Here is a 19,309-nt window from a genome sequence, read left to right on the forward strand (position 1 = left end):
GATAAACTCGCTCCTGGATCTAGCAAAGCATAAACATCAAAGTTAAAGACTTGGATTATACCAGTGACAACATCTATCAAATTCTCTTGCTCTTGGCGACTAGTGATAGCATACAGACGATTTGTTCCTCCGCATGTTCCTAAAATAGCTCCTCTAGGTGTAGCTCTGTCTAGCGGAGCCTCAAGAGAAGATTGGGCTCTATTTCCCCCCATTGCCACCTCCCTGCCTATTCTTTGGGCACTCTTTCATGAAGTGACCATTCTAACCACACTTGAAGCGACCAGTGGAGCCATCACGACACGTTCTTGAGTGGTTACTACCAAAATTAGCACATGCAGGAGTCCCATTACCTCCTTGTGCCACACTACCTTAAGACTGTGCAGGTCTAGCTCTGAAGTTATACGAATTGTGATTTTTGAACTCACTTTTATTCCTTGGTGCAGGTGTACTAGCAGATGATAGAGCAGGTCCATTACGCTTTTGTTGAAAAGATGACCGGTTCACATTACTTTTCTGCTACCCTGACTCATTTCCTGTTGTCTTAACCTTCTTGTTTCGAAACTCCTCTCTATCCCTCAACTTATCTTCCTCAACCTATTGCACATGGATCATCAACCTTGCTATGTTCGTCCCTATTAACATCGCATCCTTACCCTCTTTTCTTGACAGACGAGACAATCCAGAAACAAACAAACTCATCCTGCTCCTCATGTCAGCAACTATCTCCAGAGCATAACGGGAAAGTTGAGTGAACTTAAGGCTGTACTCATGCACACTTATGAACTGCTTAAGAGTGAGGAATTCTCTTACCTTTGCCTCTCTTAGCTCACGGGAAAAGAAACACCCCATGAAGGCCTTTTCGAACACAGCCCAACTCACAATTGGTGCACCCTCAACTCCACTCTTCTTCCATTGATCGTACCACACTCTAGCAACACCCTTCAGTTAGTATGCAACTAGTTCCACTCGCTCAGCATCAGTAACATGTATCACCTCAAACACTTTCTGTAACTCTTCCACAAAGTTTTCTGGATGCTTAGTGACTCTTGAACCGGTGAAATCTGGAGGATTCATTCTTAAGAACTCACGGATTTTGGATGTATCAACCACATCCTGTCCATTCCCTCTCTGTTGTCCAGCTTGGTTGGTCACCACTTGGCTCAACATCCGAATAGCATCCCGGAACTCAGCATTAGTGACCTCTTCTTGGGGTTGCACTTTTGGTGCATTGGGAACCCCTTGATCTTGAGGATCAACATTCCTCCTAGAAAAACAACATCGGACAGCTCTTCATGGAGGAATGATCTGAAAGATACGCGCAAGCACGAGTTAGAAATAAACTTTTATAGAGATGAACTCTATCGCACGAAAAGAGTATGAAATAAGTGAGCTAGTTTCTAAATGTTGCAGCCTTCTAATTATAGATGTGGCGCGCTTCACACCGATAACTAGAACTCTACAGACACGGCTTCATAGACAACCTAGGACTCTTGAACTCTATTCTCTGATACCAAGTTTGTAACGCCATGAGCCTACACCCTGGGCGTGGCCGACACTCGAGAACCATTGTTGGCCCCAAGCGAACCATTGGCCTGACTCAATACTCAGCGAAAGACTTACTCAACATTGAAAGAATTCAAAAGACAAACTCATATAATAAACTCAGAATGTTTTAAAGGAACATTCAACTAGCTAAAGAGGCAACTCAAGTCTTTAAACATTTATAACTGAAAATGGAAAAGACTCATGAACTATACTGTCTATCTATCTATGAAGCCTCTTCTAACTGAGATGGACGTCGGGACAAGACCCACGACATCCTAATAACAAAAATGGAATGATAAAACATAAATGAGGGATCCTCCGGAAGCATGAAGTCTCACCAAACAACTTTGGAACTCAACTAGGTCAGCGAAGCACTGGTTGATGATTCTGGTTACCTGTATCTGCATCATAAAACAAAGCAGGCCAAATAGCGTCAGTTTGAATGTGCGAGCATGTGAGGGGAAACTAAAACATGACATAAGCTTGAACTGAAACTAAAGAAACAACTTACCTCGTCTCAACTCAACTCAACCTTAACTCAATTCAATATAAAGCAATAACAATAATGCAATATAACGAAAAGCTTTTAAAATAATAGATAACAACTTAATGTATTGGAAAATACAATATAACTCAGTTTTTATACAAAAATACAAAATAAACTCTGTTTGGGAGATTCTCTAACCGACAACCATCACTATGAGCTATGTGATGATATAACGTCTAGCCCACACTGCCAGAACTGTCCTATACTTTGTCGGGGTATAAAACTCCTCAACTAAGTGGATTCACTAGTCTATGCTAAAATGCAATAAGGAATCATCTAAAAAGTATGACCCTTTCTACCCACGTTGGCTACATGGTTTATAGGGGCTGTGAGTTGTTAGAACTCTTCCCCATATCGGTGCTCAATACTACTCCCAAAATATAACTTAGCTCATACGGTTTAAAGAAAACATTTCCTCTTCCTCAACTTTGAGATTATTACTCAAAATATTTCTCTTAAAAGAGATAGTACTCAAAACTGCTCATGAACTTTTTAAGAAATCGGTGTTTCCTCTCATATTAAATGTAAAAACATTTACTCCTGGGAATCCTTAGTTCCCATATATTATTTTAAATTAAATGAACTCAACTCTATTGTTCCTTAACTCAGGGCTCAAGTCTTTTAAACAAGTTTTAAAATAATTTATAAAAAACTTCTTAAAATGACTCGAAAGAACTCTCAAGACTTGACTCTCAACTCTACCTTGAATTTGAATTATGGATTCAAGGGTTATGATTCCTGTTATGAATGATTCTAGTTGTTTAGAAGTAGTTTAGAGTAGTTAGAATCAATATGGAGTGAAGGTACACTTTAAAAGAACTCAGATGGGTAAAATGATAGAAAAAGGGTGGGGGCAGGCGACCCTAGCGCACTGCCCCTAAACTTCAGAGGGGGCTTTCTGGCGCACTGCTGGGGCTCCGCCTCAACTCCTCCCCAGGCAATTTCCGACGAATTTTCTCTCTCGTTTTCTGACCCTAATTCGTTTAAAATCGATTTTGTTTCTCAATCACTTAGATTCTAATACCCAACATAAGTACACGATAATCTACTAAAAAAAATCTCAAATCACTAACATTCATCTCAAGAACTTATCAAAATCCCAAAAATCAAGATTACGAATGGAATTTCAAGAAAACTCATCAAGAACTCAAATCCTTCAACTTTGAGAACAAAATTGCCTTAAAATAGCATGATTGGCGTGTGGGTGAACGAACCCAACACTAAGATAACTCATATACCTCTTAGGGATTAAACCCTTGGTGAAAAAATCCTCGATTCGCAGGAAATCTCAATGAACGCCTTGAACCTTTTCCTCTTTTCTCCTCTTTTCTTTTCTTTTCTTGAACTTTCTTCTAAAACCCTAAGTGTAAATTAGAATTATGAAAACTAAACCAAATAAATTTAGACTCCTAAATATTACCATAATTCGTTTTAAGATGATGGGGTAAGGAAAAGACCAAAATACCCTTCATACTTTCGAGTAACCTTCCTTAATTGGACCGCCTGACTTCAAACAGGCACATCTCCCTCATACGAGCTCGAAAATTTGCAAACTCGGTGGCGTTGGAAAGAGTATTCCAAGGCCTTTCATTTGATACCTTATGGGCCACCTAACTCATCATGTACTGAAAGTTATGGTCGTTTGAAGTTGATCCAAAACTCACAACTTAAGCATAACTTGAAAATTTTCAGATTTTGCTATTTCCAATTTAGTTCTTTCTGATTTTAGCTCTTTCAAATACCGAGATGTTATAATTGTCTAGTAATATTACTTTTTTTCTTTTAGGACTACAATATCACTCAACTATTCATATTTTCCTCAAAATATAATTGACACAAAAAACATATTTATCTCTCCTAATGGGATGACATGTCACATTATTCTCTTTTGTTAATAATAGATTTTTTAACTCTTTAAACCATCCGTATTTTTTACTCAATAAAAAAAATTAGTACTTTCCCATATTGTTAAAATAATAATTTAGTGTTATTAAAAATGTCATGTCACATTTTAAAACTCCGCTTACTTCTAATAAATTTACTTTTATTTGTTTATTATATTAAAAATAAAGTTGCATTTGTATTTCTATTTTATCATATCAACAGAAAAATAAAAATGAATTTTATTCTTACTTTTAGTACATACTATTCATTCCAAATTATTTCTCATTTTTAGTTGTTCACTTTAACATATCAAGAGATAGACAATTTATTTTTTATTATTATGTTTAACATTAACTAAATCATTCTTTCTTTAAGTTTTTAAATAATGTGCAATGTAAATACTCTTAGGTCTCATTTATTTGCACTTAATGAAGGTCTGAATTTGAATGGTTAAGACATTAGTCCATTAAGTGTGTTTAGTTTTTTTTTACTTAAAATGGATTTAGATGAATTAGATTTGTGACAGAGTTTTATTCTCATTCACACATTTTTAAAAATACTTTTATTTTCGAAAAAATTGTGCTCCATATTTTTTTCTTCAAAAAAAATTCAAGCCTCTCCCATTCTTTAACTTTAATAGTTATCAAAATTATTTCCCTTAAACTTTTAATTTTTGTTCTTAATACTTGTTTATCAAGAACTGATAAAATTTATTGTAATTTAAAAAAAAATTAAAGTGCAAAACAACTTCATAAATATGTGTTTTTGAAATCGGACGATAATGCCTTTATAAATTTGTTTTAAGACATTTGATATATCATGTTCATTATTTATTTTAGAAAAGAGTACATGGACAAACACAATTATAGAACATAGAGATGTTTCAGTTATTTATTTAAGATTAATTTGTATTGAATTATTATTTTCAAAAAAGATGACTATATTTTTTCTAAGAATTATTTTTATTACTATAATTTATATATGTAGTCCATGTAGTTCCATTTTTTTTTTTGTCAAACGTAAAATATTTATTTATAATTCAAATATCTTAACGTTTATCAAAGAATGATATTTTTTTAATATTTTGTGAATGTGATATTAAAATACTATTTTATTTGAATTATAATATTTACTCTCTCTCTATATATATATATATTCAGATATTTAAAAACAAGCAGTCTTAATTATTTAGTGTTCAGATCTACAAACAAGATCTTAATCATTCAGATTCAGACGTCTTAATGAAAACAAATGAGGCCTTAATGAGATGTCATGCCACATTATTCTTTTTTCTAACAATAATATTTTTTAACTGCGCTTATTATATTTACTTTAGTTCTAGAGTCCTCCAGGAAATTTAGTTTCTACTCCCTCCGACCATCTTTACTTCTTTACTTGTCCAATATTAATTTAACGCGTTTGAAGTAATAAATAGAATGATAATTTTACTATATCACTATCTAAATATAATAAATTTAATGTTTTGAAAAATTTGTTGACAAGTGACTATAATCATATATCATATATCATATTATAAGTGAGAAGGTGCTTAGTCTAAAGTTGGATTACGAAAATGCCCTTCAACTTTTTAATTATCAATATCATACTATTATTAATTAATTATTATTCTATAAGTATGAAGCCATTAAAGTTGAATGACTTTTTAACTCTTCAAGAAATCACTATTAAAGTTGAATGATTTTTTAACTCTTCAAGAAATCACCATTAAAGTTGAATGCTTTTTTAACTCTTCAAGAAATCACTATACCTATAAGTTACAATAACCTTTTTATACCAAACACTATAACCTACATGTCTCTCTCTTCAATTACTATCACCATTATACTCTTTTAAGCAACATAATTTTCACAATAAATTACAATTCTAAATATGAAAGCAAATGAAAAGTCAATTATTCATTAATAACAATCTTTTTAAAGAAACTTACATATATTTCCAACAATTCATATTTTTTTATTCCTCAGATGCATATTTTCTCTAACACGTTGTCTTCTAATGACAATACTGTACATTTGAATTTGATTTAAAGAGCATAAAACTCGCATCATATGTTCTTTCAAGAATTTCTTTATATTTAGTTTCTTCATTTTTTGCTATCATTCAAATTATATTCTTAAATTGATGTTTAGGTGTTTGATCTCTCACATGAAAATATACTGCTAAAAATTTGTTTTATGAACCTATGATGTAATTTTTTAATCTCAGGTATAAACAACAAGTGATGCTTTTGCAGACCGTTGAATAGAACTTTTAGTAGAAATTGCGCCAATACAAATAAGGTATGGGGCATGTCTCTCCAACAATTTTTGCAATTTTTTGCATGAGTAATTTTCAATAATATGACTAACATTTGATTATTTTATTTTTAATTAGATTTTAATAACTTAATGCGTGTGTAGTTTACAAAGTAGAGCCTCCTTGATAGCTTTAGGGTGAAATTATATTTTGCTTTAGTCTTCTAGCTTCCGAGGTAAAAAGGATAACTAATGCCTCTCCCTTATTCTAACAAATAAGGTAATTTAATTTAATATGAAAAAGTACTTAAAAGTCAAATATGAACAACATTAAATTTTATCTTTCTAAATATGAAAGAGGAATAACAATCTTAAAGAGAGAAAACATATAATAGAATTTGAATTCGAGAAATTAGTTAATAATAAGAGTGAATCAAGAATTAAGTGATAAATTATCTCTTGATTTTCTAAAGTAAAGATGAATAATCATTTATTATATAATGAATAAATAAAAATGGACGAAGGAAATAGTTGCTAGGAAAAAAAGTCTGTAAAATGAGTTAGATGATACAATACTCATGATTTTTGATGAGTACGTGAAAATTATTCTTCAACACCATTTTTTTGCTTTTTGCTTTTTCGTTCACTTTTACTTGTTTTTAATGTGCACGCTACACGTTCTCTAAGAACTTAAAAAATGAATGGTTTGAGTTATGATTTAGAATAAATAATTAATGTTAAACGTAATAATAGAAAAATAAATTGTCTTTCTCTTGATATGCTAAAGTGAACAACTAAAAATGAGAAACAATTTAGAAGGAAAAGTTCATACGAAAAGTAAAAATAAAGTTTCTTTCTATCTTTCTCTTGATATAATAAAATAGATAGTACAAATACAACTTTATTTTTCATATGATAAATAAAAACAAGTAAATTTCTTAAAAGTAAAGAGAGTTAAAAATGTGACATGATATTTTTAACAACAATAAAGATTCACTTTTTCTTTTTTACAATATGGAAAAGTAATAATTTTTATTGAGTATAAAATATGAATGATTTAAAAGAGTTAAAAAAATTTATTGTTAAAAAAGGGAATAATGTGACATGTTATTTTAGAGAGAAAAATATTTTTATTGTGTCAAGTATATTTTAAGGAATATAGGAATAGTTGAGTGATATTGTAGTCCTAAAAGAAATATTTTTAGGCAATTTTCCAAACATGGGTGACTGCTTAGGAAAATTACTCATATGTGCATTTAGGGAGGGCAATAGGGCGGTGCAGTGTGGGTGTAAGGCTATGCGGAGCGAGGCGGATGGGTCAAAGCCTAAATTTTTTTAAAATTATGAGGGTGTAGAATGGAGCGGGTTCCCTCCCATATTTGTCAACGAAGCTTTAGATGGTGCCACATTATTATTATTTTACTTTTTAAAGGTTAGGATTTAATTTGAGTTTATTTTCAATTATTGATTAAACTCTATTAATGGTAAAAATAAAAACTTAAAAGGAAAAAAGTTAAAATCTGCTAAAATTATATTTTATCAATTTTGCTAACTAATAGCCTAATAAAATAATTTTAAATCTGTCCTGTATTGATTACTAAAATTCGCAGTGGAGTTTGTGGGTTTGACAAAATCTGGAGAGCATCGCCGGCACCAACCCTATCTGAATTCGCGAGAAGGAAAAGGAATTGTAAAGAAAGAAATTTGGTGATTGTTGATTTTTGTTGTAGGGTTTGGGGCGCGGAGTGAGTTATGGGATCGGATGAAGGAATGAGTTGTTCAACTTCCATTCCTATCGATTCCTCCAACCTTGGTTTTAAGGTTCGCTTCTTTCTCTCCTTTTATGTGAAACACAATATCAGTTGCGTATTTTGTTTTTGTTGGATGTTTAACTCATACATACTTACCTGGCTCATGACTCGTTGCAGTTGTTAAAAAAACATGGCTGGAGAGAAGGAACTGGACTTGGCATTGCTGAACAGGTACCTTTTCCTTGCCTTCCTGTTTAAAAACTTTGACCTATTCTGTTGTTTAAGTTCCATGTCTATACAAGGCTTTTGCAATTCCATTGTTTCTTCAGATTGCCTTCTCTTTTTATTAACTGAAACACCTGTTCTGTGACTGAATCTGATCAGATGGTTAAACGTGGAAGATGATTTTTTTCTTGTGCATTTAAAATGGGGATTGGTTTGATTTCCTTTGTTAAATTCATACTCTCTTAGGGGTCCTTTGGTATAATGGTGGGATATCCTATGGGATTAGCTATCCCACCTTCTATATGAGATGGCTAATCCCACCATTTTAGTGTAAAAGTGGACCACAGACGAAGTGGTAGCCCTATTTCCCTAATTCATGTCGAGATTTGCTTCTGATGTGCTGGTGCACAGCCGACCCACCACTCTCTAGGTTGATCTGTATGCTTTCCAAACTCACCCCCTTTGAAAGATTGTTCTTCCATATACCTGCTTGGAAACTCAAATAGGGTCGAGCTCCTCACACCAGGCTTGCTTTGTGCGGGTTACATCTCCGGTGTGGTTTGCGAGCTATTGCATAGGAGCGGGGATTTTACCCTGTGTACATCCAAAGGGTAGCAACTGCGGGTTACTCTTGTTATCAAAAAAAAAAAGGGAATAAATCTTTATTTCCTTCCTCTTTTTTCATGTACTTGATAGTGGGTCTATGTTGATGCATAGTGTGGTAATTGCATCAGCGTTTCATTATTCCCATGCACCGACCATCTTCCCCTAAGAAAAGAAATTTGACAGGCATTGCCTTTTGAAAAAGGCTAGTTTAGAAACAAGCCTATATTATGGCCTGGTCATTCGTTTTTTCTATAAAACATGGTGTAGGTAATATATCTGTATTTGGAATCTTCAGTTGCATAATGTTGCAATGTGAATGTTTTTGATCTGTTTGTGACCTCAACAGGGCAGATTGGAACCTGTGCCAGCTTATATCAAGAAAAATAAGAGAGGATTAGGAGCAGAGAGGCCAAAGAAGGCAGCAGTGCACCCAAAAAGTCCCGGACATTTCTCCGACAGGAAGATCTTAAAAGATGGGGACAAAGAGAGTGTAAGTTTCCATTCCTCTGAATGCATAATTTAGCATTTGTTTCAAATTGATGCTATTAAAGCTATTTGCTCTTTATGTTTGGAAGCTTTAGTAGACGTATGACATGTATTTACAAGTTCTAAACACATACTTATACCTATGATCCTCTCAATCTCTTCAGCAATGGGGATAGATACCGTTGGCAAGTGTGATAAAAGGTGCTTGATGTTTGTTAGTGCAACAATTTTGTACTTCTTTAAAGGAGCTGTGTTTTTGGGGAGGGAAGGTGATGTAGGAAAGGGTTTATTAGCCTACAATAGGGCTTGGGAACTATTAAAGGTCATTCGGCTGAAATAGAGATGATCTAATGTCTGGCTTTGCCATAAAGTTGATTGTTGTAGAAAATAGTTTTAAAACCCCACCTAGATTTCTTGGTATTGGCTCTTCGTGGTGTGGTTATGTAAAGCACCAAATAAGAAGTTCGCCTAACAGAAGCATGGAGCACTACTATTCTGGACTCATTAACATGAGATGCTATAATGAACCCGTAGATTTTCACAGAGCTTATCTTTTCATTGATGAGAAAACAGATTCTGTAGCCCTTATATTTCTTCTTTTTGATTGCCGAAAAATTCCCTAGTGCCAGTGTTGCACTGTTTGGAACTCATATCATTGGAGGCTTTTTTGACCAGGCTAGAATATAATTTTAGCAGAATCCACTTTTACTGTTGATATGAATATTGATATTTTTTCTCCATTTATATCACTGCCTCCTTTGCCCTAGTCCATGTGAGCAAGTAAGAAATAAATGTTGTGGAAACTTAGGGGTCAATTAGTTTGTGAACAATCTTATGTTGTGATTTCGATGCGGAGATTTATTATCCTTAGATTATCTAGTACTTATGATTTGTTTTGAACATTGCATGAAAATAGGATGTGTGATGTATAATCTAACACATGCTTTATTTTAAACTATGTAAGTTTTTTGGATAATTCATTTAATTTTGACCTTTGAGAAAGCTATCTGCATTGCGGGTAGTTGAACCTACCTAAGATGGGGCTGACTTTGACGAGTGCCCTCTCTTTCACCGGAGTGATGGGCACATGCTTCTCAATATTGATTTGTGTGGAATTAGCAGATGACCGAGCGATCAAAGACGCTAACGGGATAGTTAAAGGAAAGGGCTTTGGCAAAAGATCAAGTTTGATATTTTACATGTTTTTATCATAAATAGCTATTTCTTGGATTATTATCCCACATTAGGTGTGGCATGAAATAATACCAAGATTTCGATATAAAATTACACTAGTATAACTTTTACCTGAATAAAAAAATGTAACCAAACAAAGAACAGAATAGTATCACATTTCGTAACGGGGATAGATTTAATTACATACAATGCATGTTTCTTATTCCCTAGTCCTTTTGAAAGTGTGAAGCGCCAAGTGACAAGGGTTTGACTCGTATAGAGTGTGAAGCGAAGTGCTCGATTCATTGAAGTTTATGGCAAAATAAACCTTGCACAGAAAAGTAAACAACTAAATTATAAAGGACTCAACAAAATAAATATATAGAGATAAATCTTTCCATTTTAAAACTACAAAGTTGATAGCAAAAAATCCAATCAAAGACGAGTAAAATCACCAGTTAACTTTCTCAAAAAAAAAAGACGAGTAAAATCAAAACCAGAACACAAATGAATCAACATCATATTGTTTATCATCTTGTTCTTCCTCCTCAACTTCATCAATTAGGGATCGAGTGGTAGCTACTTCTTTTCCCTTATGGCTTGAAGTACTCCCCCCTTAAACCATAAAGGGGCCGTTTGGTTACTGGTTAGAGTTATGCAGGTATTAGTTATGTAGGAATAAGTTAGGTAGGTATTAGTTATGTAGGAAAAAGTTATGCAGGTATAAAGTAGGAATACGTTATGCAGGTATTAGTTATGCAAATATTAGTTATGTAGGTATTAATTATGTAGGTATTAGTTATGTAGGAATAAAAATACATGAATTATTTCTTATTGAAAGTTTGATTTGTTATAAATTTATTATATACATGACCCATCAAGTAATTATAATCTGGTTTAGTATATAATTTTTTTTTTTTTGAAACTTGGTAACTTTTTTAGTATATAAAATTATAGGAATTGATATTTGATTAAATATTTTTTTTTCTAATCTTGAATCACGTTAAATACACAAATTAAAAAAAAAGTGAATTAAAGAATCCAGTACCTTATAAAAACCAGAGAAATTATTGATAATGTAGAGAATTAAGTATTGTCAAAGAGAAAGGAGAAAACAACTGAAGCAGGCAGTGATTGCTGCTTCCTAAAATGCCACTTTGTGAATTATTGTAAGAATACTTTTTCTTATTTAAAGATATAAATAAATATTTTAAATTATAATTATAATTGCTTATTAATTTTGTATATATTATATCCATAATTCAACTACAGATAACTATTACTAATTTATATATTACTGGGTCCCTACGTAATTTGTCCCTAAACCAAGCTATCCTTATGGAAAAAAAGAAGGGGTAAATATGGAATTTTGTTATTTTAATCTATGTATAACTAATACCCGCATAACTTATTCCATCTTCTACCCTGCATAAAATTATACATAGATTTCCTCATAAGTTATGAAGTATTAATCATGTGGAATCACTAAAACACAACCAAAAACATTGTATAACTTTTATACAACATTTGAAACCTACCAATCAAACATTGTATAAAATTAATATATGAATAACTTTTATTCTATTTATAAACCAAACATGGTATAAAACTAATACATGAATAACCAAAGTTATTCATATATTCACTTGAGTCTCAAAGGCATATCCTGAACTATGCCAGGAGAATTACTGAAGCCCTAAAAAGTTGGGAGGAGGCAGGAGTGAGCTAAAGACAGAACTAGATGGAGAATTATCCCTGCTTCAATCTGGTGGGCAAACTGGAAAGAGAGAAATTCTAGGTGTTTTGAGAGCATACAAAATAGTATGCAGAAAGTTAAACTCAATTGCATTTTGTTGTTATGTTTTTGGTTCAATCAATTATACTCAAATGAAACTATCTCTATAGTTGAAGTTTTAAACTCAATTTAGATTTAGAACAGTGGAGTTTTGGAGTTCATCTGTATATAAGGTTTAGTACTGCCATGTACTATTGTGTTATAATACAAAGTTACCAAGTTTCAAAAAAAAAGACTCATTATAGGGATAGGTTCGTATTATTAGAGTTCCTTATGTAAATATGATTTTCAGTACAACCTGTATACTGTTCTACAGAAATAGAAACAATTACCATTTTTAAAAAAAAGCATGAACCCTAAGATGTTCTTCTCTCATCTTTGCTTACTTAAGCTTTAAAATGCTCTCAGACGCATTCCTTGAGAACTCTCTCTTTCCTACTTCCTAGGAGGGATTCATCCCTTTTTCGGTGTTCTTAGCCGGAAAAACCTTCTTTTGTCTGTTAGCCACCATATTCTATGGTACCTCCAAGCCCCTTTTCTTCTTTCTTTCTTTTCTTGACAGCCCGAGACATTTCAATGCTGGATTTAAATCCTTCGACATTAGCGGACAGTGGGTAGGGTCACATGGTACGAATGGGTAGAGAGATGCCGAAACATGATGAGAAGATCAATAATGAGCACAAAGGTCATGAAATGGATCTGCAACATACTCAAAGAAGCTTCTAAAGGTGAGAAAATGACGATAAGGAGATGGAAGAACAAGGATAAATTATCAGATATTTTTTTGCTCTAGGAAAGTTAATGGACACTGTAGATACATGAGCATTCTATCACTTCATGGGCTAGAAGATCAGTAATCATTATCCCAGAACTAGCCTTAAGTGCAGGGTGGAATGAGATAGCATTTAGATAGGAAGGTTCATGCAATGCTCCAACCATGAATTGTTGTTAGAACAACCCAAACTTGTTACGAAAAATCTCTCTAATGTTAACGTCTCAGGGGAGAGTAAATGGCATTCTGACATCTTCCGTGTTTCATTAGTTTCATCCAGCAAAGGAGACATTAATGTCACAGTGCCTCGTAGAACCAAAGACACTGTACTTTTCAAGAGATGCATTGTTGCATCCTTCCCTGAGGGAGAAACAGAGAGTCCGACAATCTCACATATCAAAAGGTGATACGCAATTACATGGAATACAACTTTTGGGGTCAACATCTACGAAACGGATAATAGTATGCTCCTTTTCAATTTTTTGAACCGGAATATGGCAGAGCTAATTATGCATAGGGAATGGAGATGGAAGAAGAGCAAAATTAGGCTACTTTGTGGAGCCCAATAATCGGATGCTCCCCTTTCGATAAAAAATCTAGTAGCACTTGGATTCAAGCCGTGGGTGTGCTGTTACATCTATGGTCTCAAGGAACGTTCAAAGAGATTGGAAATATTTGCGGTGGTTGGGTCTCAACTGAAGAAGAGACAAATCTAAAGAATCATCTCAAGTGGGTGTGAATCCAGATTGCAGGAGATGGTGGGGACTGTTCGAATGAGATATCAATACAAAGAGACGAAATCAAAATCACAATCCCAATATCGGTGGAGAAAGGGTTTGATTTCAAAGATTGTCACCAGAGATGGATGATGACACAGTTGGAACATCAAATTGACCTAGCAAAGATTGTAGTGAAGGGGTTTTCACATTGAGCCTAAAGTTGCCAAAATCCCACATTTTCATTTGGGATTGGTCCTTGATTTCCAACTTCAATTTGTTGAACATTAGGATTATTGAGTCCATTAGAATCCTGGCAAACATAAACCAATATAATTGGTGTTAACCCATCACCATTAATCATCATCTTCCCACAAAAAGTCCCCTTTCAAGACCCATTTCTAGAGCTTATCGAATAGCTAGCTCAAATTTCAATTTTATTCCATAGCTATGTTCGACAACTTCATTAGAACACAATTATATAAAAATGGGCCTAACCCATTGGTGGCCACCTAAAGCTGGCATCAATTTTCACTTAGACACCTTATCTAGGCTTCGTTCATTTTAGACACTCATGTCATGCCCAATTGTGTCATTTTGATACTTTTTCGACAATCTGCCAAATTTGTAAGGTGTGTGTAACACACTCGCTGATGACGTGTCAAAGTGACAAATTAAATAAAGACATGTGGCATGTACCGGGAATTATTAAATGCTGAATTTTGAGTAGGAAAAAAACTACAAATGACTCATTGACATGTGGCATTTCTTTAACTAAATAATTAAAAAAAACCACTTTTAATAAAAAGAAAATTATACGCACACCTCCACCCCAAATTGTCACTTTGTGAATGTTGTGAGATAAGAACGTCTTTCTTCTAATAGATTGATGTTTGAATGCTTGATTTGGTGAATATGGTAATGCATTTGCTTGACCTTTTTCGGAGGTTTTCTTTTTTTCCTTTTTTGCTGGATTTCTGGGTCAATGCAAATAAAAAATTGTTGCATTAGTACATAAATATGGAGTCCCAATCTTTCTACTAAAAATTATATAGCTTATCTATTTGATTTGGACTTTTTCCGTGTGATGTGAGAAGGCATACAAATGGATTGGAACGCTAAAATTGTTTGTTGTGAATGTAGGATTTGATGATTGAAAATATGATTTCTTTGCCATTTCTGAGTGTTTTTTCCTTCTTAAAATTTATGTTGATTTTTTCTCAAATTATTTTTGAGGAGGAAGAAGGACAACAAAAATAAGTGAAAGTATTTAAGCTTAAAATTTATGGGCGCTAGAATTCACTTTTTGTTTGTGGCATCGTCAAATTTATTTCAGCATGAAAAGAGTTTAAGCTTGGAAAATGGTAGCCAAAAAATGGGGAGGAAGAGGAAAAAAAAATTAAAATTTGGTAAAATGAGGCTCTCACGCGCGTCCAGTGAGTATATCACACTTACTATGCCATCTCAGCAGAAAGTGTCAAATTGACACAGCGGGGCATGACATAAGGTGTCTAAAATGAACGAAGCTTAGTTAAGGTGTCAAAGTGAAAATTAGTGCCAAGTTTAGGTGGCCACCGATGGGTTTGGCCTATAAAAATGTAGTAGTAGAGTTTCCTCTTTTGCCAACCCTTAAAATTCAATACTTTACGTTGAAACTGTTATAATTGCAATTTTTTGAAAATCTAGAATTTCACATTCATTTGATTTTAATACTTTATTTTGAATCAAGTAATATTTTGTATTCAAGCCAGTAGTACTGAAAAACCATATTTACAAGAGTGAGATTAGATACAGAGTATGCCAAAAATTGATCAAACCTAAATCGTATGTAGCACATCGAGGATTGATTCTGTATACCAAGAGTACAATTTAGTACACCAAAAGCAAAATAACAAAACAATTTAGCTTAATCTTTTGTTGCACCTATCCTCAAAACATATACAAGAGTACAATTTAGTACACCAAAAGCAAAATAACAAAACAATTTAGCTTAATCTTTTGGTGCACCTATCCTCAAAACATCTATCATTAATTTCTTTCCAAATTGTCCACCATATACATGAGGGGATGATCCTCCATCTCTCTTTGTTCCTAGCTCCAGCTCCAGCTTCCTCCCAGCTAAAAAGAGTGTTAGCAATCTTGCTTAGCACTGCCCATGCGATGCTCCTAAGAAGCATCTTGAGCATAGTTGTGTTATAGCCTGTATTTAAATTACAAAAATCGATTATATCTTACCTTAGTTAATGAGGTTGAACATTGGGTTGAAGGGTTCTTGAAACTCTCAAGACTTGAGCAAATATTTGGGAACGGGAAAAAAGTTCCCATCGAAGGTTTGTATATATAGAAAAGTTACCGGTTAAAAGAAAAATTGTTTGTATATATAGAACTAGTCAGGGGGGTGAAGCCACAACCCCTATTGCTCAAGCAATACGGTCAAGAACTAAAGCTTCTTTACTTTCGACTCATGATTGGAGCGGCAAAACTTCTTCCTCTAGCGTTGGCCTGCACGAGTATGCTGTCCAAAGGCCCCCAAAGAGGGTTTCTTGTAGCGATGGCTTGAACGAGTACTCCTTCATCGAATTGTGCATACAAAGATTGAGGGTTTGGATCAAGTGAGTGCTTTCATTGAGATTGAAGGAAAACGGAGCACTGATAACTAATTTGTCTGGATTACTAGACCATTTGGAATTTGACTTCTCTAGAAGTGGAATCAGGGAGGAAGTTGAGGATAGAAAACTCTTAAATTTAGTAAGTTTATGTTGTTAAGGTTAACTAAAATCTGTTTCACTGAATGGAATACAACAGAAGTATGTCAAATAAAAATGGATATTTTAGCCCCACACCATGCAAAGCGAAGCCCGGTATTTAAGTGGAGAAGGTTGGAGGGGCGGACCCATTATCCACCGAGTTTAGAATGCTGTGATTGGTTCAAAGGGCGGGCCACAAACGTATTTCTCCAAATATTTTACCAAAGAATACATCTTTTCTCTATTGCTTTCACCACTCTGAAGAGGGAGTAGATCTGAACCTACTCAGTTAAGTTTGATGATGTGCGAATTAATTAATTTGCCAACTTTGTCATGCAAAACGGGTAAAATCGGGAAATTTAAATTAGCTAATTTCTTCATAGTTGAATCTGCTATCCTTTCTGTATTTATGGTTTTGGCATTATCTTTTCTTTAATACTCAAGTTAGCATTGTAAAAAAAATAAAATTTCGAAGCAATATTTTGTCGATTAGATAATTTGAAGGATGAAATATGGATATAAGTATTTTGGAGGTGTAGAATTCATATTTGAATTGGTGCTGGTATGTCTTTGTTTTAGGTCTGACTCGATTGCGAGTGTTTATGTGGATGGATGTCCTCTTTGTGTATTAGTTTTTGCACTGAATTTGTGCGCTTTTATTATTTTTGCGTATTAAAGAGCTGATGATGTGATTTACAGAAAACAAAGGGGATGTCTAAAAAGATGAAGAAAGTAGTGGAGTTTGAGAAGCGCATGCAAGAGAGAGAATTTGAGCGAGCATTCTTTAGGGAATTCTGGCCAGATAATGTTTAGTTTGCCTATAGATTGGATGTGTGTTCGTTTCAACACATATCCAACTTTCTGATATTTGTAAATATTTTCAAGTCTACTTGTTAGGCAAAATGTAACAGTATTTTTACCTCCCATATTCAACCAATTCCATTGGCTTAGACAATCTTCATTTTTTAATCTTTTTGTACAATTATTGAGTATGTGTATTTTTATCTTCAAAATCAAATCTGCAGTAGTAACAGCCAAGTTATCTTACTAATTAAATAGTTGGAAAAATTAGACAAAATGTTCATTAAGTCAAAATTCCTTAATACAATTATCACTTATTTAACAAACACAAATTATTCATACAAGTGTTAAATGGATGCACCCATCTTCCTGGATAATTGGATTTGGATTAACCATTAGAATGCAATTCACTGCTAAACAAAACTTTGGTGCATTAAACAACAAAAAACCATGGCTAATATTATTTAGCGACAGACTAACAATGAATTAACAAAATATTGACCTATTTAGGTGGATTAAAGATGAATTGTGTAACTAATTTCATGATGTTAGAGTGTGGCAAAAATAATATTCGACTCCGCTGGGGATCGAACCCAGAATCTCTGGTTTCGTAGACCAGCGCCTTATCCATTGGGCCACAGAGTCATTGTTGTCCTGAATAGTGCAACTTGCCTATTACTTTCAAGGGATAAAAAAATATTTTTCAAAACTCATGTTTCATTAGTTAAAATATTTTCTCCCTTTTTTAAATTCCTTTCATTCACCTACATGTTATCTATCTATATATTATTTTTATATAATAAAGGAGAGTAGTTTGCAATGTGGTTAAGCCAAGTACGGGCATCTCCAACCCTGCCCTCTATTTTACTCTCCAAATATAGAGTTTTCTATTTTTTCAGACAACCAGCTCCAACCCAATTCTCTGTTTTACTCTCTAAAAAAGAATTTTTTTTCTCTCTTCTCAATATTATATTATTATTTCTATTTCATTTTTATTTTCTTATTTCATAATATATATCATTTTTTATTTTTTTTGTAAATAATTACCCTATAATCTATATAATCTTCGTGTGATATAAATTTTCTTCTTTTCAAAATTTTCATTAAATATAAAATTATATTTTATTCTAAATTTCTAAATAAAATAAAGTACAACAAATATTATGTATAATACATACTAACAATCAATTCAAATAAAAGTGAAATCATAGATGAAATACAATTACATAATAAATAATGCATTATCGTAAAATTTAATTTTAAATTTTACATAAATACTCGACTTTCAAGACTGTTACGTTGCTCCCATAATGCTCTATTAATGCATTACAGAGTTCAAAATGAGTAATTTTTTGTTCATATTTTTTTATGTGTAGCTAAAAATTGTTTAAATCAACAATTTCATCTTATATCTAATTATTTCGTGTACTAATTTACTTCCCCTATTCCATTTTGAACTATTGCAAAAAGTTTTCATGCTCATTAAAAAGTGTAGTTTAATAATTTATCACTATAACATAAAAGTAAATTGTTTGAATTATCATGTAGATTTTGTGTATTCTTCAGAGTGAAAAATAATTATAATTTAAAATTAAATACTTAAAGTGACAATTAAAAAAAAAAATTGAAAAAATTGTTAATTCGGGATGAAAATAGTATACTTATCAATAGGATGTTTTTTTAGATGATATATTACTTAGAAAATAATTCAACAATTAAAGACTTAATTAATAGTCTCATATGATATAAATAATATTTAAAATAAATTTGAAATTACATATTGAAAGTGACAATTTTTTTTAAAATAAATTAGAAAATTATTAATTTGGAAATAGTAACTTGTCAATAATATGTATTTAGATGTTATATTATATTAAAAAATTAATTACAAATAATAAAGACTTAATGAATGATACAATAGAAATAATACTAAAATAATCAAAAAGTGAAATAGAGAGGTGAATAGTAGTTCTCCAAATTTGGAGAACTACTATTCACCTCTCTAT

The 19,309-nt window shown here is 32.9% G+C and overlaps 1 protein-coding gene and 1 non-coding gene across 2 annotated transcripts; one reads left to right on the top strand and one right to left on the bottom strand.

The window, feature by feature from the left end:
- Nucleotides 1–7,811: 7,811 nt before the first annotated feature.
- Nucleotides 7,812–17,471, top strand: LOC102583190 (G patch domain and ankyrin repeat-containing protein 1). Its single transcript, XM_006346795.1, has 4 exons — nucleotides 7,812–8,052; nucleotides 8,160–8,213; nucleotides 9,160–9,303; nucleotides 17,202–17,471. Exons 1-4 carry the CDS (start codon nucleotides 7,984–7,986, stop codon nucleotides 17,313–17,315), a joined length of 381 nt encoding a protein of 126 aa, XP_006346857.1. The 5' UTR covers nucleotides 7,812–7,983; the 3' UTR covers nucleotides 17,316–17,471.
- Nucleotides 17,472–17,875: 404 nt separating this feature from the next.
- On the bottom strand, nucleotides 17,876–17,948 carry TRNAR-ACG (transfer RNA arginine (anticodon ACG)). The gene has a single exon. It is a non-coding gene; the product is annotated as a tRNA-Arg (tRNA).
- Between the last annotated feature and the right edge of the window lie 1,361 nt (nucleotides 17,949–19,309).

Source organism: Solanum tuberosum, unplaced genomic scaffold, assembly GCF_000226075.1.
Source record: "Solanum tuberosum cultivar DM 1-3 516 R44 unplaced genomic scaffold, SolTub_3.0 scf00090, whole genome shotgun sequence".
Lineage (NCBI taxonomy): Eukaryota > Viridiplantae > Streptophyta > Magnoliopsida > Solanales > Solanaceae > Solanum > Solanum tuberosum.

Excerpts from the sequence above, each read along its gene's own strand:
- LOC102583190 (XM_006346795.1), top strand. The coding sequence starts at position 7,984 with ATGGGATCGGATGAAGGAATGAGTTGTTCAACTTCCATTCCTATCGAT. Across the intron at positions 8,053-8,159 it reads CCTCCAACCTTGGTTTTAAG|TTGTTAAAAAAACATGGCTG; the intron begins GTTCGCTTCTTT and ends GACTCGTTGCAG. Across the intron at positions 9,304-17,201 it reads AAGATGGGGACAAAGAGAGT|AAAACAAAGGGGATGTCTAA; the intron begins GTAAGTTTCCAT and ends TGTGATTTACAG.